General features: G+C 62.7%; 1 protein-coding gene across 1 annotated transcript; it reads left to right on the top strand.

Annotated features, from left to right (window-relative positions):
• Nucleotides 1–26: 26 nt before the first annotated feature.
• Nucleotides 27–26,494, top strand: CACNG3 (calcium voltage-gated channel auxiliary subunit gamma 3). Its single transcript, XM_064520013.1, has 4 exons — nucleotides 27–330; nucleotides 23,491–23,574; nucleotides 24,265–24,405; nucleotides 25,024–26,494. The coding sequence occupies exons 1-4, from the start codon at nucleotides 120–122 to the stop codon at nucleotides 25,533–25,535; spliced, it is 948 nt and encodes a 315-aa protein (XP_064376083.1). The 5' UTR covers nucleotides 27–119; the 3' UTR covers nucleotides 25,536–26,494.
• Nucleotides 26,495–27,986: the final 1,492 nt, after the last annotated feature.

Here is a 27,986-nt window from a genome sequence, read left to right as displayed (position 1 = left end):
CGCGCAGGAGCCCCGGCGCGCCGCGGGCCGCGGGGGCATGATGCGCCGAGCGCGGAGCGCGGCGGCGGGCGGCGGCGCCGGCCCTTCCCCTGCGAGCCGCCGCGGTAGGATGAAGCAGCATGAGGATGTGTGACAGAGGCGTCCAGATGCTCGTCACCACGGTGGGAGCCTTCGCAGCCTTCAGCCTCATGACCATCGCCGTGGGCACCGACTACTGGCTCTACTCGCGCGGCGTGTGCAGGACTAAGGCCACGGGCGACAACGACACCAGCCGCAAGAACGAGGAGGTGATGACCCACTCGGGGCTCTGGAGGACGTGCTGTCTGGAAGGTACCTGCCGCCGCCGCCGCCGCGCCCGCCCGCGCCCCGCCGCCCCGGGGGGGCCCCGGCCGAGGCAGCCCCCCCCCCCCCCCGCAGCAGCCCCCCTGGCGGCCGCGCCGCTCCCGGGGTCCCGGCCGGGCTCCTGCCGGGAGGCGAGGGCGAAACTTTCCAGGCGGCTCCTCCGTGCGGGTTGCGGGGGGCCGGGGGGGCCGCGCTCCCGGGGCTTCGCGGGCGCTGGGGGCACCGGGGGCACTGGGGGCACTGGGAGTGCTGGGGCACCGGGGGCTCTTGCAGTGGTTGGGGGGGCGGCAGCGCCCAGCCGGGGCTGCCCCGGCCGCGGGTCCGTCGCTGGCTGCGGGCTCCGAGCCGCCCCGCGTAGGTGCCCGTGACCGGAGGGACGAGGTGCTGCAGGCGGCAGAGGGCCACAGGTCCCGCTCCAGGCCCCGGGGGTTATTCCGATGCGAAGCGGCGTCGACCACCAAACGAGCCGCTGGCAAAGCCCCTCGCGCCTCTCCCCCGCGAGGTCCCCGCGGGCGCCGTGTCCCCGTTGCGGCGATGGTGGAACCGCCGGACCGGCGCGTCCAACGCCGATCCCCACCGCCGCCCACGGGAGCCCGGTGCCGGGCGTCCCCCTCCGGACAGCGGAGCAGGGCGACCTGCGCTGCCGCTGCCCCATCGCTGCCCACCCGGGCTGCGCTGCTGGCACCGGGCTCCGGCCGCCCCAGCACCGCGGCTCTGACGGCATCGCCCCGCGCTTCGCCGCCGCGCAGCAGCCTGCGCCAGTCGGGCGGGTGGCAGGGACCGGCGGGCACCGTCGCAGCCGTCCCGCAGCCGGGCACACCGTCGCACGGGGGGCGATTGCTGCCCAAAGTCGCCGGCTCAGATTTATTCTAGGAACAACAGGCTGCTCTTGAGCACAGGCTCGGCCTGAGCTGGTGCCCGTGCGGGAGAAGATGGCCGATGGCTTCGTGCTGGGCTGCAACTTTTGCAACAAGCTGCAGCAGTTGGTTTCCCGACCGCCGCGGGCTGGTGGCAGCCTGCGTCTCGGCCCGAGGTGCCCCGGCAGCACCGGGTCCGTCGCCTCGGCAGGTGCCTCCGGGAGCCGGCGGCTCCTCCGACGGCACGGGCAGGCGAGCCGGCAGGCTGAGGCGCCTCTCCCGCCGCATCCCGAAGTTCCCCATGAGTCACGGCCACGGATGCAGAAATATCCTGGCTTTTCCCAGTGCTCAGTCCTAAACCCGGCGAATTCAGCAGAGCTTGCTCATTGATTCGGGGAGCTTTTGGATCATGCTCTAATTCCATAATAAATAATTTGCGGTAATCTGTCTCTGCTCCTGGGCCGAGGGAGCAGGGAGCAGCAGCCAGGGCTGTGAAGGATGGGATCACGGGAGGCATGAGTAATTTCCAAAATTCATATTTTTGCTGGCTGCATTTTTTTTCAGCGAATGCTTTATGTTTCCCTCGCTGTGATAAATCACGGCTCTGGAAGCAGCCCGCGAGGCCCCGCTCTCCCGGGCACAGCGCGCTCCGGAAGGGGCTCGGCGGTGCCGCCGCGAACCTCGGCGCTGAATCACAGCGCAGCTCCCCGCGCCAGGGAGGGGAGCCGAGCTGCACCGTGCCCAGCGCTGGCTGCCCGGCCCGGGGGCTGCCTGGGGGCGCGGGACTGAGCTGGGGGCCCCTCCGGGGACGGGGTGGCCGCAGGGCCCGGGGATGCGGGAGGCACTGCGTGCCGCGCGGGATCGTGCCGGGGAAAGGCGCTTGTGTCGACCGAGCTGCTGCTGGGGAAGGGAGACTTCCCGGCAGCGGGGCCGGGCGCCCGGGGCCGGGGAGGGGGTGCCGAGGGCGGCCCGAGCGCTCCCCGCCTGCCGCAGGCTGCCGGCCCCCGCGGCAGGGCCCCTGCCCGGCCGTGAGTGACATGCGGTCCTCGTATCCAGCGGGAAAACATGCGGCTGGGGCACTTTATCCCCTTTTCTGAGGAGTGAACGCAGCGTGTCCGGGAGGGGGGGTCTGCTGCGGCGCGGGAAGCGCGTTCGACGCGAGGAGCCGCTCGGCGTGCTGGGAAGCGCCGAGGCCTCCGCCGTGCTGTTCCTAGCAGGGCTCTAATGCACGTTGTGACGGAGGGATTTGGTGGTGGACCGTCCTCGTGGCAGCTTGTGGAAGTGGCCAAAGCGAGCGCCGGGTGCCCGGCGTGCCGCAGCTGCGCCTTGAGTCCGCGTCGGCCGTGCCCGCGCGGGAGCCGCGTGGGAGCCGTCGGCACCGCCCGGCCGCAGCACGCCCGTGGGCACCAGCGGGTGAATCCCGAATGAAGCGGCAGCAGCCCATGCAGAAACGCCCACGCTGGAAAGCACAAATTGGTGGTTGACTCCATCTCGCGCGCCGAGGCAGGCGCTCGCCGGCTGCTGCGCCAGGATGGGCTTTGTTTCGGATTGCAGCACTTGAATTTTAATTATCACCTCTACAGCATGAGAATACTTATTAAGATATCTTATTGTGCCTCTTGCTCAAACTTGACAAACACGGCTTGTTGGTGGGTGTCCCCTGCGGTTATTTATTATAGATTGTTTTCCTCTTCGGCTTCATTATTAGTATAGAGAAGGACGCTGGACTTTGAGGGAGAAAGCTGAAGTTGAGAAATAGCTGTTTGGCTTGTGCTGTTCTTGGGCAAGTAAAAGAATTTTGGTTCTCATCAAACTTAATTAAACTCAGTGTCGTGAAGTGCGGGGAGCCTCCTCGTCCCTGCCGCGTGGTGCAAGCCGGGACCGCGTCCGCGGCGTCCGCGGGCTCCAGACAGGCAGAGCCTTTGGCCGGGGCTGTCCCAGATACCTCATTTTTAAGCAGATGTGGTGCTTTTTCCTTCCTCCATCCCTTCCCTCAGCAGCGCCGGTAAGGAGGAAGCGCGTTGTCACTTCTGGAGGAGGAAAGGGCTGCTCCCTCTGCCGGCGTCCCTCGCCGTGCCGTGCCCTGCTCGTGTCCGGGACGGGCCCCCTCCGCCCCTTCCCAGGGCAGCAGGAACGGGGCCTTTTCCAAGCACTGAATTTTTCTCTGCTGAACTTGGAGAGCTTTGCTGGCGCGGTTGTTTCGTCAAGTCGCCCGGCTCCTGCTCCGCCGTTGCCATCGGTCGGTGGTAGCTCGCTACCACGAGAGCTTCCCTGCGTTGCAAGGTACCAGCCCCCGCAAACTCTGCTTGGACATAAAAAAAAAAAAGAAAACCTCCGATACTTGAGTCTCCCTTAGCCACACAAGCTGGTTTTCCTCCTTTCTGCCCGTTATTATCTGTTCATCGGGTCGTTGCTGCAGCCGAGAGCTGCGGCCCTCGCGGGGAGCAGCCGCTCCGGGGCTCTGCCGCGATGCCCCGGCCCATCCGCGCTGCTGAGCTCCGCGGCAGCGGTGCCGACACGGGAAGCCTGGCTCGCTCGCCCAGCTCCTAGCTGCAAAACTTGGGCTGTATTAAAGCAGCTGCTGCTACATGAGCCCCGTTACCGAGCTGCCCAAAGCCGCTGTGCAGCTGACCCACCGCCGTCGTGCGTTGCTGTCCCGCTCAGCCTTTTCTCTGCCATGTGCACCTTGTACCCACAATTTCATGTTTTCTTTCCTAGCCTGATGAAGACATTGTTTTTAGCCCAACACTGCTCCCATTCCAGGAAAGCCCACCTAGAAATGTCCCATCGGATGACAACGAACCCTTTCTGCAGTCTGCCTGCTGGTCCCTTTAATAAAGCTGTGTCGAGTCGGGATAATTCTGTTCTTCTGCTTTTCAGGAGAGCTAAATCAAGCAGCTTATGGAACTTTAAATGCATTATGTCACCAATTTCCTTCTTCAACCAAATTTAGAGTCTTGTCAAGAAAATTTTATGAAGTTTGATAGATCTCTCTGCCACGAGGGTGTTTGTCATTTACCACGTCCGTGCTTCCTCGCTGGTGCTGCCCACGTGCTCTGCCCCAGAGCCGACACCACGTGAACCAGCTTCTGCCACTGCCCATTACCGTGACCCATGGAAACCTGCATGGTCTCATCAAACTTAGACTTTTAAACATTAGCTTTTCTGGTCTTCTCAAGATTCACCATAATTCCAAGATTTATTGAAGAAAGATCCATTTTAGATCTTCAGAAAACTTCTCAGCATGTTCCCTCTAATGCTCTTGGGAGGAAGTTCTCCGGTCCCACCAATGTCATGTTTGCATTTAGTAGTAGCTGTTTAGCATCCTCGCCAATTCCCGGTGGAATACATGAGCCTATTTGTTTCCGAGTGCGGAACAGAAGTATCTGATGAATAAATAATTGTGTGTCACTTCTGCTTCATGACTGACAGCGGGACCGTCATAATCCGGGAGGGAGTTTGCATCAGCGCTAAAGCTCCCTTCTCGCGGCGTGACGAACACACGGGTTGCTTAACCCTCCCCGGTGCATGTTTACTTGGCCTGATCCCGTTAGCTTCCCCCACCAGCTGTGTGCGTTTCCTAGCTGCTGATTTCTGCTACCCAAAGTCCCTTTTTTGTGTTTTAGCTGCTGTTTTCAGTGCCCGTCTCCGGCAGGCCTGCCAGACGCTTGGGCCATCTGCGGCGCGTTCCTCCGTGGCTCCTCAGCAGCGGTCACGCTTCTGCGCTGGCGTTTTCCCCGGGTGGGTTTTGCCCGCGGCTGCTCTGGCTCTGCCGAGCGGCGCTGGTCCGGGCTGGGCGCGTGGAGCTGGGCACCGAGCAGCCGCCCAGCTCCCCGCTCCGGTTTGGGCCCCTCCGGCCGCGGCCACGCAGGGTCCCGGGGTGGCAGCAATATTGCCTCTGTCGGAAAGTTATCATCTTTAATTTTTAAGCGCGCCAAGCAAACGTCCCTGAGATTGCAGTCATCCGTGATGGAGCACTTTCCCCCGCTCCTCGTTGTCGGCAGGCGTTTCAGGAGCCGCTCGCCCTGCTCCCCTGCCTGCGCCGCGTCCGTGGCAGACCCCCCCCCAGCGCCCCGGGTCCGGCTGTGCCGGGCTGCCCGCGGCCGGGCTGCCAGCGCGGTTTGTCGCGCCGTGCTGGCGTCCCTGCCCTGGCTGCGCCTGCTGAAGGACCAGGCGGTCCCAGGCGGCCTCCTCGTGCCACCCCACCGCCCGCGGGAACGCGGCCCTCCCTGCTCCTCCGCCAGCAGTCGGCACGGGAGCGATCCGCGGGGGTTCGGCTGGGGTGGCTGCTGGATGGAGAGGGGCTGCGGGGGTCACGGGGACGGAGAGGGGCTGCAGGGGTCACGGGGATGGAGATGGACTGGGGGGGTCATGGGGATGGAGAGGGGCTGCGGGGGTCATGGGGATGGAGAGGGACTACATGGTTATAGGGATGGAGAGGGACTATGTGGGTCATGGGGACAGAGAGAGACTGCAGGGGTCATGGGGATGGAGAGGGGCTGCGGGGGTCACGGGGACGGAGAGGGACTGGGGGTGTCATGGGGATGGAGAGGGGCTGCGGGGGTCACGGGGACGGAGAGGGGCTGCGGGGCTCGTGGAGCACCCGGGCGGGATGGGGGTGCTGGAGGGGGCCAGGGCAGGTCTGCAACATCGCAGGAGGGTCGGGGAGGATGACCAGGGTGACTTCCCTGTTCCTCCTAGTAACAGAACTAGGGAGCATCCGACTGAACCGTGCAATGGAAATTAGAGAACGGAAGCGTCTCAGGTGATGGTGGTGGGTGACGGTGCAGAGGGAACGGTTATTCACCTAAGAGCACATGAGGAAGTTACCGTGCTGCAGGTTTAACGACCTTTCCCTTCTTCTCCCCCCCAAAAGATAGCACTGAAGTGTGCAAGTCAGTGCCCCATGCGTGGGGGAGGCCACAGTGTCAATGGGTTCAGAAAAAGGACTGAACAAACTTGTGGAAAATGGGTCTGTGCTGGATGTTACAGATGATGCCCTAAGCATCACCTCTGTCTTACACAATCCCTAAACCTCCGCTTGGAGGAGGGAATATCGAATAAGCATTAATTACTGTCCTCTAATGGTGATCGAAATCAGGCTGCCTGGACCTTTGGTCTGCTCCAGCCCCACGTTCTTGTGGCACGTGGCCAAATGCCAGGAGCCATAAAAAACCCTTCCGGATGGAGACGGACCCACGCTGCCGGCTGGGCCGCTGCGCCCGCGGCTCCCGCGCTCGCTGCGACGGGGACGTCACGCCGCGGCGGTCACCTCGCCCAGACCCCCTGCTGTGGGGCAGCGCGGGGAGTTGCCCCACGGCCCGCGAGCAGCCCGTGGCGGGCGCAGCGTGGTGTGCTGCAGGGGCATGCTGCAGAGCCGGCCCGCTCCGGAGCTGCTGCTGCTGCTGCTCCTGCTCCTGCTGCTGCTGCTGCTCAGGAGAGGTGGAAGCCTGAATCTGAATGAGGCTCGTGGGTTTTTTTTTTTCCCAGGCAAGGTCACTATTTCCATTACAGCTGTAAATAATTAGGGATGGCTAATGAAGGCTGGAAAACCCTGGCTTTGGGCTGGCAGCTGTGGAAGGTGGTGAAGGGGGATGTTCTGCTGGTTGCTGCTGGGTCTTCCCAGCCTCGGCAGGGGAGGCAGCGCGGTGGCTTCGCGTGCACTAGGACGGGGCCAGCGAGGCGACGCCAGCACGGGAGCTGCCTGGAGGAGGTGAGAGCAGCCGTGCTGCTTGGCTCTGCCGTCGGGAGTGATGCTGCCCTTGGTAAATCACTTCACTTCATTCTGCCTGGGGCTTTTTGCTCCTTGTAATGTGCAGGTAGCAACGGGGCCTGGTGGCTGCATTAATGATTGTCCCATCTGCAGCTCCCGGTCAGGATGTGGCACTGCCAGATTTAGCCCGCAGGGCACAGACCTGTCCCTCGCCCCGGCACAGCCTGCCAGGACCACGTGGGCTCTTTGGCAGCGCCGGCCCCGTCTCGGCAGCAGGGCTGGAAGAGGCGGGATGAATGTTTCAGGTCGGAGCACAGCGTGCTCCTGCGAGATGGGGATCAGCTGGATGCTCCCCCGGGCATCGTGCTCGGTGCTAAAGCAGCAGCGCGGCGCGCAGGCTCCTGCCCCTCTGCAGCCAGCTGGTGCCTGCCGGTGCGGGGTGCCGCGGAGAGGGGCTCGACCTCAGGTCCAGCCATGCTCTGTGCTGGGCTCCTGCCGCTGCCAAGGCACAGAGCTGCCGTTCGCTTTTGAAACTTAAACCTTTTATTTACTTTACTTCAAATGGGCCAGTGCGATGGTCCAGGTGCAGGGGTCTGCGACGCTGTGCAATTGCCTGTGCTGTTTGGGGTGAGCTCAGGCGGAACAGCCACGACACCAGGCTCGCTAAGTGCTTCTTGCCTCTTGGTGATTATGTTTCACATGGATTTTTAATGAATATGATGTGCGCTTCATGAATAGGCATGAACCGCCTTTCTCAGGAAAATCCAAGTTGCTTTTAAAAAATTACATAAGCTCACCTACAAACGCAGGTGGCCGCACCGGGCAGGAGGGGTTAGATCCCTGGCTCACCCTGCGACCAGTGTCTCTGGGCCGACTCACGGGCGAGCGCGGCGGGGTGCGGATGCCCCATTGCTGACGCACCGCGGTGGTGAGTGGTGTAAGGGCGAGCTGGCCACAGGCACCTGGGGAAAGGTGTCCGCCCCGTCCACAGAGTCACCCCACAGCTCCCGGGACGGTCCCGGTCCTGCACGCACAGCGGAGGCTGCGCCCCGGCCCCGCTCCCTGCTCCCTCCCTCTCTGGCAGCGGCCAAGGGCTGGGATTGTACCAGGACTTGCACAGCTTGCTGCAATATTTTTAAATGATTTTTGGAAGATAATTCCTTGTGGCTGGTATCGGGCTGCGGTTTGGTTTCACGCTTGGCGTTAGGACGCTGGTGTGCGCTTCCCTTCCCAAGGGCTCGTCCGGGAGCGCGCTGCAGCTCCGCGGCGAGGGCACGGGGCAGAGCCGCTGCTGAGGAGCACCACTGTTCCTCAGTGCATGCTAAAAACCCGCGGTGCTTCCTCGGGCCGAGCTTTGCCCTCCGCTCGGGCCGCGCTGGGCTGCTCCTCGGCGCGCGGCAGCCTGCCGCCTCCCGGGCGAGCTCTCCGGGCGCCGCGTGGCCCTGCCGCCCCGCTGCCGTGCAGCCCCGGCCCTGCCAAGGCACCTGCGCGCCGGGCGGGCGGCCGCGCCTGGCCGGCTTTGAAAGACCGGGGGCTCGTGGCCACCGCGGGGAAGGGCAGCCGAAACGGCTTTGGCTGCAGCGCAGGTGACGTTGCGTGACCGTTTCCTCAGATGCTGCCGGTTTCTTCTCCCCTGACACCGCGGTCTCGGCCCAAACCCGCCGCTGTCGGGCGGCAAAGGACGCCGTTCTCACCGGTGCGGGGCTTCGCCGTCAGCGCGCCGGGTCGTTGGGAATCGGGTTGTTTCGTTGCGCAGAGGTGCCGGGAGGTCCCGCGCGGCACCTCTACCCCACGGAGCAGCCCTGCGGTTTGCAACGGCTCCTATTCCACGGGAAAGACGAGGACGGGACGCGGAGAGGCGGCATCCCGGGGTGCAGCGGGGAGGAACGTGCTTCTGCCATGCGCTCGCCGGGGAGGCCGGGGCCCGCGCGGCGCGGCGGCGGTCGGCAGCACGCAACGCGTGAGTCAGCGCGTGCGAAGCAATAACAAAAGGCGGCATTTGAGGGCGACATTTGTGTTCATGCCTCTCAAACGCTCATATTTTCGGTTTCTTTGGTGATTTGGTAATTGTCCCATAATTGTACCTTCACTCTCAGCTTGTGCCTGCAATCGCAAGGCGGGGGGAAATGCAACCCCCAAAGAGGCTGGTGACAAGCGACTGCCCTTTCTTAAGCATTCCTCCTTTTAACTTCTTAAAATCACCGTCGGCGTGTGCTGCCGGGACCTCCGGGCGCCCCGGCTGGCTCTGAGGGTGAGGCGGGCGGTGCCGGCGCCGCACGGCCGGGAGCTCGGCAGGGCTCGGTGGTGCCCCGGAGCAGGAAAGCCGTGCTGGGCCACGCGTGCTCGAGCCACGCTGTGTCCAGAGCCTTTCCCCACGTCCTGGAAGCGTTAGCTCGCCGTGCCGCAGCGGGTGCCGTAGGGATGATGCTTCCCTTCCCTCCCTGGAGGCTCTGGGCTGTTCTCCCTGCCCTTGGGAGCCCCTGGCACAGGCTGGCCAAGGCTCAGCTAGGCTCAAGGGACGCTTGCCAGTGCCACTTCTGCAAGTGCCAGCGTGCTCTGAGGCATCGGCATCACCCGTTGCTTCGCACCACGTGGCCGCAGCGGCGAGAGGCCGCGGGATCGGCCGCCGTTCCCCGTCCGCGCTCCTTCCCCGGGACGGCGGCCAGCCGCGGCGCGAGGCGTTCGGGTGCCCGGGAAGGCTGCTGGCACGTCAGGAGACAAACCGTGGTTTCGTGTAGGCTTCCTCCCTGCCGCCCGGAGCCTCCAGCAGCCCCAGCGCTGCCTTGACACTCTGCCTAGCCGACAACTTGCGCCAGGCTGCCCGGCGTCCGTGCCAGATCCCCCATTTGCCTAACAGCCTCGCTCAGCTGAGCCTGCCTTATCGCAGGTGGGCCCCGGCCCGGCTTCGGAGGATGGTGCCGAGGAGCTGCCTCCCGAAACGCGGCCCCGCCGGAGCGGCCCGGCCCCGCCGTTCCCGGGCTGCAGCGTGCCTCTCGCCCGGAGGCGACTGCAGCAAACGGGCAGACCGATGCCGCCCGCCCCGGGCAGCCCACGGGCGCCTGCGTTATTCCCTGCCGGGGGGGGGAGCGTCTCTCCGTTCCTCAGCACGCTTCAGCCAGGGATGGACGTGTTTTGTAATCCTGAGCCTTTGGCTTTCCCTCCACCAGGAAATGCTAAAGATGGGCAAAAGCCATTATTCCCTTAATAGTAAGCAGCAAAACTGCAGCCTGGCGGTGCGAGATCTCAGACCCGGGGAGCCATCTCCTCCGACCGCGTCGCCCAGCTGTCGCAGCGTGCCCCGGCAGGGACACTGCGGGGGGGGGGGGGGACCGTGTGCTTGTTCATCATCTTACTAGCTTTAAATAACGTCTACTCTGCATGCGACTCAAACTCGCTGCGCTTCCCCTGCCCGCTGGGCCAAGCCCGGGCCGGCGGCCGCTGCTGCAGTCGCAGCTCGCGGGACCCGGGGCGAAGGCTCGCGCTCCCGAGCAGGGGTCACCGGCTCTTGTTTCAGTGCGTGCGCATCGCTCCGTGCCATGCGGCTTTCGTGTTTGTGCCAGCTCGCTTGCGGCCGAGGCGAGGGACAGCCGTGCGAGCCGCCGCGCGTGAACTGCCCTCCCTGCAGCCGGTCTGCCCGGCGGAGCCGCGCGCGGGGCTGGTGCTGCGCTGCCGGGCACGAACGCCACGAGAGCGGCCGGGTGCAAGAAGACAGACCTCTGTCCTTTTAAACCACGTCTGTGCGTCCCGGTTATTTGGTGTATCCCCGCTAGCGTCCCTCGCCGGGTGCTTCAGCGCAAGGGTGCTGGAAAACGCGGCGGCAGCTCCGTGTTCCCGGCGGGAGCTGTGCAGGGGCAGCTTCCCCAGCGCCTCCAAAGCAGCCCTGTGGCTTAAGCGAGAGGTTTTGAGGCTAAGCAAGTTCAGTCACTCATTTAAGAAACATATACGTTGCCAAGCTGGGCAGATTGCACCCCCAGCATGAGCAGACGTCTTCGGCGAAAATGGGAGAGCAGAGCATCCCTGGCAGCCAGGGGTTTTGCTCCCCAGGGTTTGCATTCAGTTCAGTTTAGTTAGTGAAGGCTGCTGGCACGCTGCAGGAGAACTTGCACCTCTGCCCGGCGTAATGCCCCTTCGTGTGCCCCGTCCCCCGGCCTCGGTGCTGGTGGCTGGGGTGGGTACAGTCCCGCTGGCCGTGGAGCTGATGGCGACCTTCCCACTGGCCTCCACGGCAGCGGGATGGGCTCTGGTACATAATTTAATGGCAAAATAGGAATGAATTGGAAAGCACTGGCATGAAATATGAAGTTATCTGCTTGCCCATCAATCTCAGGGTCTTTTACATTTTCCTTCCCTCCCTCCTTCAAATCTATATTTGGTCCCTGCCTTCTGAAAGGGAAGAGCTGAGTGGGAGTTGGGATTGTTTCGAAGCCACAGAGTTTCTCTAGCAGAACGCCTGGTGCGTTGAGTGAGGCTGGAGCAGCCGGGGGTTACGAGCTGGGTCACAGCGGGGTGGCCCTGTGCGCCGGCTGCGGGGGACCCCAGGCCCTCGGACCCACCGCGGCCCCGCAGCGGGGCCCTGGCCTGGCGCCGACCCGTCTGGAGGCTCCATCCTTGGAGAGCTTCGGAAGCCGTCTGGGCACGGCGCTGGGCACCCTGCCCCAGGTGACCCTGCTTGAGCAGGGGGTGGACGAGAGGGTCTCCGGAGGTCCCTTCCAGCCTCAGACGCTCTGGGATTCTGCGAAAGCAGAGATTTGTAGTCGGGAGCGTTGTCGCGCTCCTTGCCTCGAGGGTGGCCGGACGGGTCGCCTGCGGTGCCCTGGTTGCACGTTACGGGTGCACGAGTGGAGTAAGAAGCTGACATAGATGCGAGTCCCGTCCTCGGGGCCGGCAGGCACCGGAGCATTTTGAGGAGCATTTGCCTCTGGAAAGGCAGTTGCAATGCGCTGGTGCCTCTCGGTGCCCTAAAATCCCCATGTAAAGGGCAGAACACGCCGCATCCCTGCAGCTAGCCTTATCGCTGCCCCCAGGCCCGAAGCACGCTGCGGATGTGCCGGCACGGAGGGACGTTTCCTATGGAAAAGTCCTCTACAACGTGGTGGGGCGGAACAAGCGGTGCTTGATGGAAATTACTCTGAACTTCTGGAAAATGTAGCGGTGCCTAGGTAGGTGTCTGCTCGTAGGCGTCCCTCCTCTGTGAAACGGAGGCAGGGGTGGTGCCATTCACCAGAAGTGCAAAATCCTCTCTCAATGCCGTCTATAGGTTCATCCCTTTCTTCTTATTGTTCTCCCCAAAAAAGGAAGAGTGAAACTACAGTGATACTCCTTCAAATATAGCTTTTCCCCCCCATCTGGGATTGCTGGAACAGGCTTCGCAGGGCGCTCTTCCCCGCGCAGATGGCGAGGGGGCGGTGGCTCTGCTGCCTGGCAGGGACCGAGCAAACACGGTGGCTGCCGGGACGTTCGCGGGCGCCTGGGCAGCCCCGCGGGCTCCGACCCGGGCGCGACGCCGTCCGCGAAGCGGGAGCCCGGCAGCAGCCCGGCTGGCGGGGAAAGGGGGAGCGCGGCGGCCGTTTGCAGGCATTCCCCGCTCACGCAGCAGCACGCGCGCGTTGCCCACTGAATTCCCCAAAATAAACCGGCTTTGAAGGATAGAGTCCCTTTTTGTACATCAGCTGAAAAATTCAAGTATTTATATCGTTAGGGAGAGATGACAAGGAGTTTAGAAAAAAAAAAAAAAGGCAGGTGTTTGAGTGGCAGTCCAGTATTTGAAGTTCAAATACTCACCTTCAAATGAACAGTGTATAAGAGAGGAAGAAAAAAGAAATTTAATATCATTTTTGCAAGGAAAACAACCTGCCGAGCTTCCTCCCCGACTAAATGTGGTTTAAAGATTGACTGTGTGGCTGTAGAAACTATCGATGAACTGTAAACATGAAAAGATCGCCCTGCTCCTGGCCTGTCAGGAGCATTACGCTGGAAGCGCTCTGAGCTCCCTTCCCGCATGACTCACCGAGTCTCGAGCAAATGTGTTTATTTGTAAAGATCCTCATTTCAGAAATAGTGACCTTTTTAATGCCGCGTGCGGTAAGCTCTGAAAGTCTAAATTGCCTTTTGGCAACTTGCTAGTCTTGCTCGAGCTCTGACAGTGTGCTTTCCATGGCGATTTGCATATTTTTAGCCTTGGTATTCTGCGCTGTGTGGCTGCTTTGAAAAATGATTTACTTTTTGCAGCCCTTGTAATATAATTCGGCATCTGTAGCATTTGCCTGAGATCAGGCTGCGCAAAGAGGGCCCGGGGGGCCGGCAGTCCCGCGCACCCGGCCGCCCCGCGTCCCCCAGCCCGGCGAGTGGCCTCGCGTTTCCGTGCACGGAGCAGAAGCCGTCCATGGAGCAACGAGCTCAGGAACCTGCTGCTCACTGGGGTGGGGGATAGAATGTGGGGCGTAGCAGGGGGGACAATGTGACGAGGGCTTTAAAACTATATCTTAACGTTCCCACGCTCCGGTGTGTGCTAGACCCGCACCTTTAACAGCTCCGTCCCAGGGTACCCTTGGCATCTTCATTATTTTTCCCAACGAGCTCCTCTGCGTCAGCGCTCCCGGGGGCGGCCCTTCTGGATAACGCGGCCAAGGGACGTCCCTGGACCAGCTGCAGGCTTGGAAGGACTGGCTAGCTTCTCCCAGTGTTGAAAACTGTCCCTTGTCTCTAATCCAGCTTCAGCTCCCAGTCTTCCAGCTTTGCTGCTCTGTCTCCTGCTGGGTGCGGAGACGGCTCTGCAGCCCCGGCCGGGAGCCTGGTGGCCCCTGCGCTCTTTGCACGCGTCTTCGGTCCTTCTCCCTCTGTGGAGCATCCCCGTTTTATCAGTACCTCCTGGAAAATGGGCCACGGTGTTCGTCACAAATGTCAGCAGCTCGAAACAGGGGATGAAACTCCCGTAGCCGCGTTCCCCGCGCCCGCACGCTGCAGCAGCCACCCGGTGCTCTTGGCCGCGGTGCTCGGGTGCGTCTGCTCCTCCGCTGCAGCCCAAGCCGCGCTGGGGTCCCCGTGCACGTGTCTTGCTGGGGGTGTCATCAAACATCAACTCGGACAGCTCGCAGAGCCCTTGCAGCAGCGCTCCTGCCTTCGTCGGGAGAAAGCGGCACCTCGGGAGAAGGTGTCGGGTTGGCACCGAGCCCGTCCCTGGGCTTTGCCGGGGCCGCGCGGCACCGACGGGCTCCGACTCGGCCCGGGCAGCGGCTGCTCCCAGGCAGGACACGTGCTTCCGTGCGGCTCCTGGTGCTTCCCCGTGCTACGTTAAGCATCGGCGCTAATTGCTCAAGCGACTCTTTTAGCAGCTCTCTCTAAGCTCTGGGATGTGAATATGCTGAATATGAAATGTCTCACTTGTAATAACAGTTATTTAGCATTTCTCTGTCTTGTGACTAACACTTCTGCCGTTTTTATCTAGTAACAGGCTGTAACGTTGCTCCTTGTTGTTGTTGCTCTTCCTAATGCATCGGGGTAGATGTTTTGATGGTTTTTCTGCTGTTTGTTTGCTTCCCTTATCCGTGCTCTACAATTCCTAGATGCTGATTTATATTCAGGGTTACGAATGTCTCCTTTCCTCTTCCGGTTGGATACGTTTTTATTTTTGCAGCTGTTTATGTATTAGCCAGCTTTCGACGGGTGCAATTCCCGTCTCGGTTATGAATTTTGAGGCCTCTAGTAAAACAGTCTTAAATCATTCCCTATTCACAGCCATGCCTTTATGCTTAAATCCATTCTTCTAACTGATTTGGCTTATAATTGTTTTCTGCTCTGTGAACTGACCTTTTAAAGCAGTGAGAATATATGTTAGTGCTTTGGGCTTTACTGTTTGCCCATAAGAAGCGTAATCAAGTCATGATTGCTTGGACTTCAGCAGCCGCCAGTTTTAATTTAGTGATCGATTCCCCTCTAACCGTGGGCACAGCCGGGAGCGGAGCTCCCCTGCGCCGGACCCACGCTCCAGAGCGACGGGACTCTCCGTGGCAGGGTTTTAGAAACTCGGAGGACGTTTTAACACCGGCAGCTGCCCCGGGGTGGGCCTGCTCCCGCGCTACCTGCTGCCGCTATTGCTAACGCAAAACCCGACGCCGTCCTGGAGAGGCCGTGCCGGCTGCACGGGACGGTGTCGGTGGGAAGCTCCCGTGACCCCATCTGCGGTTTAGAGACGAAGCTTGGGGATGTGGCACAAATGGGACGTGGTGGCACCGTGGGTGACCGCTCTCCCGAGGAGCCCGGCAAGAGCAGCAGCCCCGGTTCGGCGCGGGTGCCGCCTGGTCGGCGAGGCGCTTTGGTGGGCGCCGGGCTCGGGGGAGCAGACGGCTGCAGACGCGAGGGAGCGAGTGCAGGGAGGGATGGGGACAGCAAAGAGCCGCTGTGGGGAAGGAGGAGAGTGAAGGAGAGCGAGACCTCAGGCAGCGTGGGGAGGCTGTGTCCAAATGAGAAAAAACAGGAGGGAGCATGAATTCTGACAGGCGGAACGAGGAGCCATTATAAGGCAGGCCCCAAACGATGATGAAGAGCAGCTTTCTGAAGGCATAAAAACCGGTACTAAAATCCTGCTTCTCGAGCGCGTCCCGGGCCGTGGCGGAGCGGGAGCCTCGACGGGGCGCGGGGGGATTAGCTCCCGCGGGAAAACAGCGCCGATCCTTCCCACGCCTCTCCGCGGGGCAGGACGCGGAGGAGCTCCGGGCAGGAGTCCTGCCGGAAGGTCGCGGGTGGCCCCTCGGGGCGCCGTGGCGGTGCCCCGGCAGATGTGCGCCCAGCTGTTGGGTGACGGTGGCAGCGGGGCCCTGACGGCCCTGCGGTGCCGCAGACGGCACCTCGCACCGCGGCAGCTTCTCCTCTGCCCCGGCAGCCGCCGAGGCGGCTCCTGCCACCGCGGCCTGGAGGTCACCGTGGATGGTCCCCCCCCGGCCACCGCGCTCGGCTTCTGCCCCGTCTTTTGCCCGCGATGTTCCCCGAGCAGGCAACAAACAAGACCTCTTTTTATTTTCTTTTTAATTGCCGGAATTGTATTAATTTGAAAGGATAAACTCAATCAGCGGAGCTCATTAATTTCTAGCACATGGCTTATTTGCACAGATCCCGGCTGCTCCGGCGCTCGTTTTGCTGTCATAGGAATGTCAATTAAATTTTAAAATAAAAATCAATGTTTATTCACCCTTAAAGATGAAATGTGAGGCGGCTTCCTTGGACGTGCTGGCGAGCCAACGTCCGCGGCCCCTCCGAGCCCGGCTGGCCTCGAGCCCCCGCTGCGGCCGGGCTCGGGGACGGGAGCGCGGCCGGGGGAGCCGGTGCGGCCGTCCCGCGGCGGGGCCCCCCCTTCCCGGCGAGCACAGAGGCTGGGGGGGGAAGGAGACCCGCGCAGAGTGGGGGGCACATCCTGAAAGGCAGCTCTGGGGCATTACCTGATTACTGTTGTAATGAGAAAAACAAGGCTAAACCCTTGAAAAAGAGTGCTGGAAATTACCCGTCATTTTCAAACTTTTTTTTTTCTTCTCTATTATTCAGAATTGTTTTGCTTTTCTAAACTACCTTGTGTAGGTTGTAATAATCCCACAGATTCCAGAATGGGAGATGATGATTCACTGTCAAAATGTAGATTTTTTTTTTTTCTTTTAGAAATGCTGAGGGAGTAAAGTTGCTGTGACACATCCTGAGTGCTGGCACCTCGCGGGCTAAAGCTGGCAGTGCTCCTCGTCCGCCCGTTGGTGCGAGAGCCCGACTCTGGCCCCAGTGAGCCCCGTTGCCCCCCGGCCATGCGCCCAGCCCTTGCGGGGGGGGGAACCCTTCTTGCAGCCGGCGCAAGATGAGGAGCCCGGGGTGATGCTGGCCCCTCCCCGAGGGCAATGCTGATGTCCTTGGGGCGATGCTGGTCCCCCCCAGGGCGATGCTGATGCCCCTGGGGTGATACTGATTCTCCCCCCATGCCCTGGATGATGCTGATCCCCCCACCCCAGGGTGATGCTGATGCCCTTGGGGTGATGCTGGTCCCCCCCGGGGTGATGCTGATCCCCCCCCCCCCACCAGGGTGATGCTGATGCCCTAGGGGTGATGCTGATGCCCTTGGGGCGATGCTGATCCCCCCCCCACCAGGGTGATGCTGATGCCCTTGGGGTGATGCTGATGCCCTTGGGATGATGCTGGTCCCCCTCACCTGGGTGATACAGATCCCCTGGGGTGATGCTGATGCCCTTGGGGCAATGCTGGCCCCCCCCCCAAGGGTGATGCTGATCCCCTGGGGTGATGCTGCTGCCTCTGGGCAGATGCTGATGCCCCCCCACCCCGGGGTGATGCTGGTGCCCCCCCCCCCCCCCCCGTGAGGTATTCGTGCACGTGTGCACTTGTGCCTCCATCAGCCCCTCTGCAGATGGCTGAATTTTGCAGCCAAGGCAGCGAGTGCCCAGTTTGAAGCCAGTGCAGCAAAGGGGTGGCTGTGGGTCGCAGCCCACCCACACGGACTTGCTGGGGTGAGTGGCACGGTGACACGGCCTCGACGCTGCCCCGAAACCCCGCCGGGCCCAAAGGCTGCAGCACAGGGCTGCGCACGGGAAACGCTGAGTCCCGGCGCTTTCATTACAGGTGTTGAAACCCGCTCTGCAGCCGTGCGGCCATGCAGCGATGCTGAGCCCCTCTGTAATGCGCTCCGGGGGGCCCCGGGAGTCGTGCACAGCTGCAGTACAGTCGTGCACAGGCCTGGGACAGTCGTGCACAGCCCTGGGACAGTCGTGCACCGCCGTGGCCACTTTCCCGCAGGCCCCGCTGGCGGCTCCTCGCTGCCATGGCACTAGTTTGATTTGACTTGGGGTTTTTCCACTGTTATTTTACAACAGAAAAGAAGAAGAAGAAAAAAAAAGCCCTTCAGAAACCGCCGGGCTGTGTGGGTGACTCCGCTCAGACACCCGCCGCCACCGCCACGGCGAGGGGGAGTGCGAAGCAGCGCCGGGGCCATCGCGCCCCGCTGCCCGGCGGGGGCTGGTGTGGGGCTGGCGAGGCGGCCGGGGGCGCGGGGTGGGCGACGGAGACGGGGTTTAGCCCCTGGCAGCTGCGGGCCCGGCCGAGGACGGGAGGGAGCCGGGGGCTCTTCCCCGGCAGCCCGCGTGGCTCCTCTCGGCTTCGCTGCGGTTTATGCAGAGGGGCGTCTGCGAGCAGGCGGCAGCGCTGGCGTCGGGCGCGGAGCAGGCGAGCGCGGCTGCAGGCACGGCCACTCGCACACGGCCGCTCGCACATGGTCGCTCGCACACGGCCGCTCGCACGCGGCTGCCTCTGGCTCGGGATGCGGTGCCGGCGGCGAGGGCTGGCAGAGCTCGGCCGCCCCGGGAGGCTCCCGGACGGGGCTGCGTCGCTGCTGCGGTGGAAGGAGGGCAGGGAGCGAGTGCCGCTGCCCGGCCGGCGCCTGGCAGCCCGGTGAGGGTGGCTCCCTGCCCCGGTGGCCCGTGTCCGGCCTCGGGGAAGCCCGGTGTGCGGCAGCTGCGTCTGGTAACGCTCTGCAACCCCCCACCCCGGCTGTGCAGTCCATGCGCAACCCCCCCAACAGCTGTGCGGTCCCAGTGCCACCCCCTCCCAGCTGTGCGGTTCCTGTGCAACCCCCCAGCTAGGCAGTCTCTCTGCAACCCCCCCGGCTGTGCGGTCCCAGTGCAAACCCCCCCAACAGCTGTGCGATCGCTGTGCAACCCCCCAGCTAGGCAGTCTCTCTGCAACCCCCCCGGCTGTGGGGTCCCAGTGCAACCCCCCAGCTGTGCAGTCCATGTGCAACCCCCCCCCAGCTGTGCAGTCTCTCTGCAACCCCCCCGGCTGTGGGGTCCCTGTGCCCCCCCGCCCCGCTCTGCAGTCTCGCTGCAGGGACCTTGTGCAAAGAGCCTGAGGATCCCTGGCAGAGCCGGCAGCTTGGGGAGGGGAGGGAGGGAGGATGAATTTCTCTCCATCTCTGCAAGCATCTGGGAGGTGGGTGGAGGGTAAAAAAAGATGAGCCCTGAAGTTTTAATTCCTTGGAGATATTTAGACATCTTGCTCCTGTTCCCTCGAGGGAGCTCAGTGCCCGAGCGTCGCCGAGGCTCTGCCGCGGGCTCCTGTCCCCAGCACTTCCCAGCTGAGCTCTAACCTTTACGAGTCTCTAACCGGAATTAATTTTCGGAGAACTTGAAGCACAAGGACCGCACCACGTCCTTCGCGTGGATCTGGCACAACAGGGAATCCAGGATGGCAATCGCTGCAAACCACAATTTGCAAGCTCACTTAGCCAAATTTAACAGGAAGCATCAAGAACTGATGTTTAAAATTTGTCTTTGCAGCAAGACTTTTTGTCTGTCTGGGCTGAACTAACTAGTGTCAGGGGTGATGGCAATTTCCTTGTCATTTAAGAACAGTGTTGGCTCGTCTTCCCAAGCCCAAGTCTTGGTGTGCACACCGTGAACAGTAACAAGCAGAATAGTCCCTGAAAACTGTGCCACTGCATGAGGAGTAATGAGATTTTTAAAACCAGAACTAGAGCTCTTCAGTCTTCTGGCTTTTGAGTTTTAGGATGAACATTATTAGTCCTGTTCCCACAGTCGCCGGTGTTGGGAACGTACCTCTCGCCTCCCCCCCCAGCCCTGCCTGGGGGAAAAGGGCTGCCATAAAATCGCTCGATTGCCTTTGCATCCTCTGTGCATGCGGAGCAGGGGCTGACGCTGAAATGCAAACCAGCCAAAGCAGCAGCAACGCGACCCTACCGAGACAAACCGCTGCCCCGCGAACGCAGCCGGTGCTGCCCAAACGGCCGGGCTGGCTGCTCCCACGCTGCTTGCGGGGGGGACGTGTCCCGAGTGCATCTGCCCCCCCCCCCGGAGAGGACTTGCCCGCGGGGCCGGGGGGCACAGGGCAGCCCGCCGCTTGCAGCAGGGCACCGCGGGGTTAAAGCGGTGCCACTAACCCGGGAGCTTGAAATGCAGCTTGCGGAAGCTGGTGCAAAACCTTGATGGCTGCTGGGACCGGGGGGGGGCCTCAAACCCGCGTTGCCCAGGGGCCGCGGGAGCTCGGGGAGCCCCGGCGTGCAGGGGGGGCAGAGGCGGCTGCAGCCCTGCTCCTGCGGCCTCCCGCACTGCAGCGCCGGGAGATGCTGCCCGCGGCACCGGAGGCCCCGGAGCTGCCCGGGAGCTGCCCCGGCTGCGCTGCCCGATGGGGTCCGTGCCGGCGGCAGGGCAGTGCCCGGCTGCACCGCAGGGGCGGCTGCGCGGGGGCTGGACAGCCACAGCAGCACCCGCCTTCGTGCCGGGATGGCTGGTGACCCAGCGCTGACTCCGACTTACGTCCTTGCTAAGAAAACGCGGGAAGGGGACGGAGACTCCGGAGCCGAAGGACCCGGACAGAAGCCTCTGCCTTTACCCCCTGCTCTCTCGGCTCTGCCGCGCTCCCAGGACCCGACTTTCCCACGGGCACCCAGCTTCCCGCGGCGGCTCCGCAGGCGCCGGGACGTCCCCACGGTGCCCTGCGCGGAGCCATCACGGCCGTCCCGGGCGTGCCGGGCCCCGTTGAAGCCTGGTGTCTCGTCTGTCGGGAGGCCGGAGGTGTGCGCGTCAGGCGGCTGAGCGGTTGCCATGGCAGCCATCAGCCCTTGATGAACAGAGTGGAGGAAAAACCCCTCAGTAAATGTCAGCATGGGAAGTAGGTGCAGGGAGCTGGGGCAGGGGGGCCGGGCAGCGCGGGGGCTCTGCACGCCGGCGGGCACCGCGTCCGGCCCTCCGTCCATCCCTCCATCCCTCCATCCGTCCCTCTGGCCCTCCATCTGTCCATCCTCCATCCGTCTCCGGTTAGGAAGAGCAGAGGCAGGTGCTCCCAGCTCCCGGGGGGCAGGAGCTGCCTTACGCCTGGGGTAGCCACGGGCTGCAGCAGAGGCCGAGCCCCGGGAAATGGGTATTCCCATTTGCAGGCTGCCCGGAGAGACTGGCCGTGTCTCTGACCTGCTCTCGCACGTGGCACCAAGGCGAGGTTTTCTCTTGCTCTCAGACGGCGAACGCCGGCCCCGCCACCCGCCCGGGAGCTGGGTCGGAGGGAGACGCTCCGGAGCTGAGAGCCCGTCTGCGGGGCGCGGGGAGGTTTGCACCCCGCGCCCGGCCTTGCGGGCGGACGGGGCTTTGCGGCCGTTACAGGGAAGCGGCGGGAGGTGGGAGAGCCCGGGTCAGCGTGGCGCGGGCCCCCCGCCCAGCACGGGCACGGGCGTGATTTGCGACGGCGGGGACGCCCCAGCAGCGCCGCGGGAAAGCTGCCCATCCTGGACGTCGGCCACCCGCGCTCGCCCACTGCAGCTCCGCTGCCCCGGGGGTTTGGCAAACAAGGTGGGCCAAGACGTCCTTGCAGCCCGGGAAGTGGCGAGCAGCCCAAATGTGTCCCCGTGCCCGTCTTTGTGCACAGGCTGCTTCCTCCAGCAGCCCGATGCGAGTCTGCAGCGACGGGGGAGCTGCTCTCGTGCCCGTATCCCCTCGCAGTCGAAGCGCTGCGGGAATAGACGTCGTCTTGCAGCAGCTGCAGCCCGGGCGATGGCCAAAAGCAGCAAAATAACCCAGGGAAATGCTGCAGCTGCTGCGACGGGAGCCCGGGGCGGAGGAGCCCGGCTGCACGAGCGGAGCAGCGGCTGTGCCGCGAGTGCCGGCTGGGGCGGGAGGCAGGAGCACCAGCGGATCGATTCCGAGGAGGCCCCAGGAAAACCAGTGAATTGCACACGGAGGTTGATCTCCGCGCTTGGACCGGGTTTGTGCCGCTGCCACTGTCATCCCCAGCCCGGCCGGCGTGCTGCGGCCCCGGAGCCGCAGTCGTGGCACGGCCGCGGGCCGGCGGGGAGGGCGGGCGGCTACCCGTGCCGGCGCGGTCCCGGGGCGCTGGGCAGGCAGAGCAGCGCGCGGTGCCGGGCGTTCGCGGCGACACGGGGAACTGCAGCGGCAGGGCCACCGCCACCACCGCGGGCCAGGCCCTGTCGCGGCATCGGCAGCGTCGTGCAAGAGCCGCAAGCTGAAGGACGTGGCCACGGGCGATGCTGCACCTCGCCCTTCCCATCTCGCTGGGGCAGTCGCGCTCTCTGCCTCAGTTTCCCATTTATAATCGGGGATAACAACCATCGACCGCGGAGGCATGTTCTTGCATCATTGGAGATATACTTGCGCTGAGGTTTGCTGCGTGCTGCGGAGCAAACGGCCAAGGGAACCACGTGGACCGAAACTGCTGCCGCTGCTCAGCGCCCTCGAGGACCCCCGCTCCCTCCCGCGCCGTTTCGTGAACCAGACTCTGAGCCGTCCCGAGCGAAAATTGAGTGCAGCGCTGAGTGTCTTGGAGGACTGCCATGGAGAGCGGGATCTCAGCATCCACGGGAGGTGAAGGAACGCTGCATCCATCAAAACAGAGCCAGAAGCCCCACTGGGCATAGCCAGGATTTTTTTTTTTATTTTTTAATGCCTTTAATTTCTTTCTGGCTGTACATCAGTAGCACATGGACCAGACTGATGGGGCCGGTGGATGGATGAGTAGAAACAGCAGAGACAAGAGATGATTCACAGCCCGTCCCTTCTCCAGGCTGTCCCATAAGCACGGCCAAACGCGAAGGATCTCCCCGCTGCAGACGTGCCCGTGCTGTCCCCGCTCGCCTCCCGCATGCACATCTTGCAGTGCGTAACCGAGCTCCCAGTACATCACCTGGCCGTGCCTGACCTGTCCTTGGCTTTTCCTTCCGTGGCACAGTTGCACCACTTTGGCACAGGAGAGAGCTGAGCCCTCGAGCACGGCCAGGAGAAAGCCAAAGCAAAAGCCGGGCGTTTAGAGGAGAAATGCTGTCGTTCTGCTTCAGAGGAAGGAGAAAAAAAAATACAAAAAAGAGCCTTTTCCCCCCAAACGCTAAGTAGGAGGCCATCAGCTCCCAGATCATCTGTCTCCTGCAGGGTCCCCAGCCAGTGGCCCCGGTCCCCCAGCAGGGCTGGCGGTCACCCGTGCCCCGAGGCTGGTGCCAGGGAGGGGGTGCTCAGCCCGCTGTGGGGCTGGTGCGTGGGCTGCGGGCCCCACGGCGTTCCCGCCAGCACCCAGCACCGGGCAGAGGCTCAGCCGCGGGGCTCAGCTGCGACCCTGGGTGCTGAGCCCCGGCGCGTGCAGCCGTGCGTGCAGCGCAGACGTGCTGGGGCTCCTTCGCAGACGTGCTGGGGCTCCTTATCTGCGCGGCGGTTTGTTGGCCAGCAGTAAATCAAAGCTGCTCTTTTGCACAGTTACGAGGCTCCAGCAAAGGCTCCGAACTGCACAAAACGGTGCTGCTTTGCTAACGCCGCGGTGCCCCGAGCAGGTGCATCCCGTGGCTCCGAACCCTGCAGCGGCATCATCTTCCCCGGCAGGACCCCGGTGCGCGAGCGGATGATCCCCCAAACAGGGGCTGCAGCCGTGGGGCTGTGGCCTGGCAGCGTGCGTGCCGCCGCGGAGCAGCGCGGCCGATGCTCGGGCTCTGCTGGGACGGTGCCAGGGGGCCGCGGGGAGGGTCGGGGCCGCCGGCAGCTCCCCTGCGAAGCCGGAGGGCGGGCGAACGCTTCCCCGCTTGTGTCTCCGCAGGAACCTTCCGCGGCGTGTGCAAGAAAATCGACCACTTCCCCGAGGATGCGGACTACGAGCAAGACACGGCCGAGTACCTGCTGCGTAAGTCCGTCCTGCCCCTCGCGCCCGGCCCCGGCTGCCGCCGCCCCTCCGCCCCCCCTCCGCCCCTCCATGCCCGCTCCGCACCTCCATGCTGGAGCCGCCGGCCTGCTCCCCGGCCGAGAGGGGCACGTGGCGGGCGGCAGCGGCTTGCATTTTGGTAGATGAGCTTTCCAGTCCTTCTCTCGCCCCCTCCCACCTTTCAAATGAAAAGTCTATTTTAAAGCCCCCAGAATGGCATTTTAATGGGGCTGCTCCGCATTTCTGTGCTTTTAATAAAGGCCCCGGCAGCGGGATGAGAGCCCAAGCCGAGGCGCAGAGTATTCCCAGCGCCTTCAGCGGCGAGTGGGGATTTGCTGAGTTAATTACGCTTTACAGCCGTTTCGGGAGCCCGAGCTCCCGACGGGCTGGCAGCGGAGCGAGCTCCCAACGCGCTCGGCAGCGGGGCCGGAATGCTGGGGCTCCGGTGGTTTTTCTTAAATCCTGGAATCTAGAAACACGTGAATAGCCAGAAAAGGGAAGGTGGCAGGTTTTTTTAACGAGAAGGCGAATTGCTCCTTCTCCCAGCTATGTGACAAAACTGGAGAAAATAATTCCTTGAAATTGGCTGGGAAAAAGAAAGAAGAAGTTCGTGGGGGCTGGGGAGGCGGCTGGGCAGGGAGCCGCCGCGACGCCCGCCTGCTCCTTCCCCAGGCGCCGTGAGAGCCTCCAGCATCTTCCCCATCCTCAGCGTGGGCTTGCTGTTCTTCGGGGGCCTCTGCGTGGCCGCCAGCGAGTTTTACAAGAGCAAGCACAACGTCATCCTCAGCGCCGGCATCTTCTTCGTGTCCGCAGGTGGGTGCCGCTGCGGTGGGCGAGCGGGTGCCACGGCGGGGGCTCGGCCGTGCCGCCGGCCCGCGCTCCTCCTCTCCCGGCACGCTCTCCCCAGCGCTGCCGCTGGTCAGCGTTATCCTAGACAATGGCTTTGTCTCCGGGAGCTACTCTGTGTTTTTCTTCTCCCCACAAAGAGACAAGTTGCTCTGCTTCCTTCGCTGATGCAGATGAGGAGACAACAGCAAGAACATAAGCGATTCGTTAAGTGAATGCAAGGAGGCACCAGCCCCTCCCCAGCCGCCCCGCTGCCTCCCGGCACTGCTGGCGGTGCAAAAATCCCCCCAGTCCTGAATAGCACCTCCGGGCTGCGTGGGATGCCCCCCCCTCCGCTCCCCGGTGCTGGGGTCGGCACCATCCGGGCTCCCCGCGCCCGTTCCTGCTGAGCGAGCGGCGCTGCAAAGCAAAACTCCCTCAAAATGGCCCGTTTCTAATCCAAACGGCGATTGCTGCTCCCGCCCCTTCGGCACGGGTGGGCGCGGGGTGGCCCAGCACTCGCCGGAGGGTCCCCGGGGCCCTCGGCTGGGAGGGAGCGCTGCGGCCGCGGCGGCGTGAGCACCTCTCCGTCTCTCGCCCTCCCAGGTCTCAGCAACATCATCGGCATCATCGTCTACATCTCGGCAAACGCCGGGGACCCGGGGCAAAGCGACTCCAAGAAGAGCTACTCCTACGGCTGGTCCTTCTACTTCGGCGCGCTGTCCTTCATCATTGCCGAGATGGTGGGGGTCATCGCCGTGCACATGTACATCGAGAAGCACCGCCAGATCCGCGCCAAGTCCCACGCGGAGCTGCTGAAGAAGTCGGCCTTCACGCGCCTCCCCACCTACCGGTACCGCTTCCGCCGGCGGTCCAGCTCCCGCTCCACCGAGCCCCGGTCCCGGGACATGTCGCCCGTGAGCAAGGCCTTCAGCACCATCCCCTCCACCGACATCTCCATGTTCACCCTCTCCAGGGATCCCTCCAAGGTCACCATGGGGACGCTGCTCAACTCGGAGCGGGACCACAGTTTTTTACAGGTCCACAACTCCATCCCCAAAGAGTTCAAGGAGTCTTTGCACAACAACCCGGCCAACAGACGAACCACGCCGGTCTGAGCCGGGCCCCGCGCCGGGCCGGGCTCCTGTACAGAGGTGTTTTGTCAGGCTGCATGACATGATCCTCGTGACGGTGTAACCAGTGAAACCCCATTTTTAAGGACAAACCCAGATGGTCCCTGCGCCCCCACCCCGGGCCGGGCCGCTGCGTCCGCGGGCGAACTGCCGTTCCCGCGCCCTCTCCTGCGCCGGGGGGGCTGCGGCCCCCGGGGCTCCCTGGCCACGGTGCCCCCCAGACGGACGGGGGCTTCCGGCACCGCCCGGGACAGTGGCTGCCCCAAGCCACCATCATTAGTGTCGATAATATCCGCAGTGTTGCCGTAGCTGTCTGTCCCAGTGGAAATGCCGGCGATAGCCCTGTCTGTGAGAATCCTTGATCCGGTAGTTACCGTTACGCGAAACGGCCTGGAAGTCCGGAGTATGAAGCACCGAAGCGGCTGACGCGATGAGTGCTCGTGTTACCCAACCATCCCCTCCTTGTAACGGATGGAGAGCTGGGGCTGGGTTTCTTTCTGGCGTTTTGTGCATGCATTAAATAGCTTGGAATTCAATTTTGTCATGTTGGGTTGGAAGAAACATCCCTTTGCAATTTTCTGTGGTCCTGAAAGGGCTCCTTTCTTTCTTCCTTTCTTTCTCACCTTCTTTCTTTCTTTCTTTTGGTGCATTCAGACCATGAAAGGACTCAGGAGCAGAATTCCTCCAATGACTGGTAGCGATTAGCCAGTATTTAATTAACCTCTAATGTTGCAAGAAAATGAAATAATTCCCTAAAATTAATACACACAGTCACCAATTACCGCCGGGGCACAATTCGGGAGGCGACGTTTGACCTGGTGTTGCTTCAGGAGAAGCTGGGTTTGTGGCTGGGCCTCTGGCTAGACTCTGTGTGTGTGATGCTCTAATGAAATACGACTGGGAGATTAATGAGAAAAACAACAATAAAAAAGTCCAGTTTGGCAGCAAGCTGCTTGGCTGAGTAGCAGCACCGCGTCCGGGGGCTCTGGGCGGCCGTTGGGAAACGCTCGTCGCGGAGGGGGGAGCGGGAGGTCCTGCGGCGCCGGCCGCGTGGGGCGCGACGCGTTGGCCCCGGGGGGCCGGAGGGGTGGGGGGCCGCGCCGGCTCACCCCGCGATGCCCGGGGGGGGGATTGCTAATATTCCCTGGGGGAAATCCCTCCTGCCAAGGGGCCACGGTGCAAACACGTGCACCCGTGAAGCCGGGGTGTCCCCGGGCAGCCCCGCGGGGCCCCTCCCGGGGAGAAGCGCCGGGTTCGGAGCCCGTTGCAAAATCGGCGGGGCCCAGCTTTCCCGGCTCTGCTTTATCTGGTGCATTTGTGTGCTTAGACGTCGGTGTGGAGCCGGTCTCCTCCGAGCTGCTTTGAAGGGACGTGCCAGCTGCCTGCGCAATGTGACAGCCAGAGGAAGACACGGGCTGACAAAAAGGAGTTTAGTCTTTAAATGTCAAGGCATATGTGTGCAGCCGGAGATCTGGCTTTAAACGTCGAGCCGCCTCGTCTCGCTGGAGCAGAGCTCGCAGAACAGAGGCAGCTTCTAAGCAGCTGGTCTTGCAATTTGACATGTCACTTAATTGAAATCTTATTTAACCTTCTGACAAAACTGATGGGTTCCCACCGAGGCCCTGGGGGGGTTGATTGGGCAACTGCAGGTAATTTGGGGACGGAAGAGCTCTCGTTTACTCAGGCTCGCTGCTAAAAGGAAACATCTGGTGCCTGTTTTGCATTTGTTTAAATAGCCCTGCCCGGGGGCTCCTCCCTGCTGTTGGTGCTAATGGGGCTTTTCCAGGCTCTTCCCAGGAGCGAGGGCAGGTTGCTACCCGTGCCCCGGGAGAGCAGCGGGGTGCCACGGATGGTCTGCTCCGGAGGCTCCCGGGGTGCTTCTTGGCTGGCCTGATCCCGTCCTGCTTCCAGGGGCTGCTCCGGACCTGGTGCTGGAGCAGCAGCTCTGCCCCCAAGTAAGATTTGCCTTTTTTGTGGTTCTTGTAACTGCGCTGGCCCTTGTCCCCGTGAGACCCAGTACCGGGGACCGCGGCCCCGCTGTGAGCCCCGGTGCGGTGATGCTCCGAGGCTGCGAAGCCCGTGGCTGCTCCTGTGGAGGAGGAGACCTGCCGCTGGCGGTGAAGGTGTCTCTGAGCTGCTCGGAGGTGGCTTGGTGCACTGCTGAGCCCGTGCTGGCTCGCGGTTATTGCGGCACATGGTGAAATCCCTCCAAGAGCTGCTCAGTCCAAGGAGGAGAAGCTTCCACAATGGCAGAGTGTGATTACAAGTGGCTTTAGACTGTGTACAGACCCTTCATCTTCATTAAGGTTTATTTGCTACTATTGCGGAGGGTTTTTGTGCAAGAAGACCTATTCAGATGCTAATTGGGCCTCTTAATTGCAGTAGTTGCTGATTGCATGTATTAAAAACAGTTGAAGAAGGATAGCATTCTGATCT

The sequence above is a fragment of the Dromaius novaehollandiae genome, chromosome 14, assembly GCF_036370855.1.
Source record: "Dromaius novaehollandiae isolate bDroNov1 chromosome 14, bDroNov1.hap1, whole genome shotgun sequence".
Taxonomy (NCBI): Eukaryota; Metazoa; Chordata; class Aves; order Casuariiformes; family Dromaiidae; genus Dromaius; species Dromaius novaehollandiae.
The sequence above is the reverse complement of the archived record's forward strand: the minus strand, read 5'-3'. Positions and strand labels throughout refer to the sequence as shown.

Coding starts and splice junctions, on each gene's coding strand:
- CACNG3 (XM_064520013.1), top strand. CDS start 120: ATGAGGATGTGTGACAGAGGCGTCCAGATGCTCGTCACCACGGTGGGA. Junction 331..23,490: donor GAGGACGTGCTGTCTGGAAG/GTACCTGCCGCC, acceptor GTGTCTCCGCAG/GAACCTTCCGCGGCGTGTGC. Junction 23,575..24,264: donor CACGGCCGAGTACCTGCTGC/GTAAGTCCGTCC, acceptor CTCCTTCCCCAG/GCGCCGTGAGAGCCTCCAGC.